At 36.5% G+C, this 2057-nt stretch overlaps 1 protein-coding gene across 1 annotated transcript; it reads right to left on the bottom strand.

The window, feature by feature from the left end:
* Positions 1-231: 231 nt before the first annotated feature.
* Positions 232-1428, bottom strand: LOC128626997 (zinc finger protein 135-like). The gene is given in 1 exon segment (XM_053662785.1): positions 232-1428. A coding segment is annotated over 1 exon segment (1197 nt).
* Positions 1429-2057: the final 629 nt, after the last annotated feature.

The following is a 2057-nucleotide window of genomic DNA, read 5'->3' on the forward strand; positions in this document are numbered from 1 at the left end:
TGATACATCCTTAAAGGTCAAACATTCCTGAAAATAAAAAAGGCAAATTTATCAAGAACACAAAGCACAGGTCTCACTGTCATCTAACATGAAAAGTATTAGAAGTGGTTTTGACCTAGGAGATATCCTTCATCATTCAGTAAGGCCACTTGGACTCTCTAATGCTCTCTAATGTATTTGTAACACTGACAACTGAGGATAATACCTGTCTAGAAATCATCTGCAAAGACATTACTTCTCTCCAGTATGAATTTTCTGATGTTGACTAAGTGTTGACTGCTGCCTGAAGGCTTTGCCACATTGAGGACATTCATAAGGCTTCTCTCCAGTATGAATTTTCTGATGGTCAGTAAAGGTTGACTGCCACCTGAAGGCTTTTCCGCATTGTGTACATTCATAAGGTTTCTCTCCAGTATGAAGTCTTTGATGTTGAGAAACTGTGGACCTGTACCTAAAGGCTTTGCCACATTCAGCACATTCATAAGGCTTCTCTCCAGTGTGAATTTTCTGATGTTGAGAAAGTGTTGAATGGCAGCTAAAGGCTTTGCCACACTGAGTACATTCATAAGGCTTCTCTCCAGTATGAATTCTCTGATGTTTAATAAGTGTTGACTGCTGCCTAAAGGCTTTGCCACATTGATTACATTCATAAGGTTTCTCTCCAGTATGAATTTTCTTATGTCGAGAAAGTGTTGAATGGCAGCTAAAGGCTTTGCCACATTGAGTACATTCATAACGCTTCTCTCCAGTATGAATTTTCTGATGTTCAGTAAGTATTGAATGCCGCCTAAAGTCTTTGCCACATTGAGTACATTCAAAAATCTTCTCTCCACTATGAATATTCAAATGTCCAGTGAGGTGTGAGAGCTGGCTAAATGCTTTGCCACATTGTGTACATTCATAAGGTTTTCCTCCAGTATGAATTCTTTGATGTTGAGTAAGTGTTGACTGGGACCTATAGGCTTTGCCTCATTGAGGACATTCATAAGAATTCTCTCCAGTATGAATTTCCTGATGTTTAGTAAGGGTTGAGGAATATTTAAATGCTTTGCCACATTGAGTACATTTATAGAACTTCCTTCCAGCATGAATTTTCCAATGTTCTATAAGTTTTGAGGACAACCTAAAGGCTTTGCCACATTTTCTGCATTCATAAGACTTCTCTCCAGTATGAATTTTCTGATCTTGTTTGAGGCTTGAGGACCTCATAAATGCTTTCCCACATTCTCTATGCATAGGAGAGTTTTCACCAGTATACATTTTCTGATGCTGAGAAACACTAAAAGACTCTCTAAAGGCATTACCAGATTCACTACATTTGAAATTATTATCTCCCGTATTAATTTTCGGGTTACCATTAACATTTGAGGAGTGGCTGAAAGCTTTAGCATATTTTTCACATTTATCAGGCTTGTGTCCAGTGTGCATTCTGTGATGATGAGTAAGAGTTGAGGTAATGCAAAATGCATTGCCACATTCTTTACAAATTTCAGGCTTCTGTCCAGGATAAATTATTTCATGTAGAGTTCCACCTAAAAATGAGTGACTTATTTTACCACAGTCTTCACATTTATGTTTTATACTCCAATCTCTTTTGTTAAGTATATTTAGATTTGATATTTGATTGAAGAATTTTTTGTATGGCAAATATTTATCATCTTTCTCCCTGACTGCAATATTTGTTTCTTCAGTGCTATTTGAAGATTGCTTTAAGCATTGAATATTTTTACTTTTCATATTTGTCTTCTCCACAATAGGAAAAACCTGATGAGTATTGTGATTTGACATTTGGTCAAAGTTTTTTCTACCTTCATAATGGTTGTCTAGAAGCTGACTCTTCACCTGGAAGTTAGGATTTGACTCATGGGTAAAATTCTTCCAATGTTCACTGCATTGACTACTTCTGTCCTCATCACACATACTCTGGTAAACATTGAACACAGAAGGGCCTTTAGTGACATAGAAAATTTCCTTAAACATGTACACTTATTCCTAAATAAGCATTCTGTGATCCCTATTAAACCACATTGGTTGTATTAAAAACTATACCCAAGTTC

This window comes from Artibeus jamaicensis, unplaced genomic scaffold (assembly GCF_021234435.1).
Source record: "Artibeus jamaicensis isolate MK-2021 breed Jamaican fruit bat unplaced genomic scaffold, CSHL_Jam_final contig_28, whole genome shotgun sequence".
In the NCBI taxonomy this organism is placed as follows: Eukaryota; Metazoa; Chordata; class Mammalia; order Chiroptera; family Phyllostomidae; genus Artibeus; species Artibeus jamaicensis.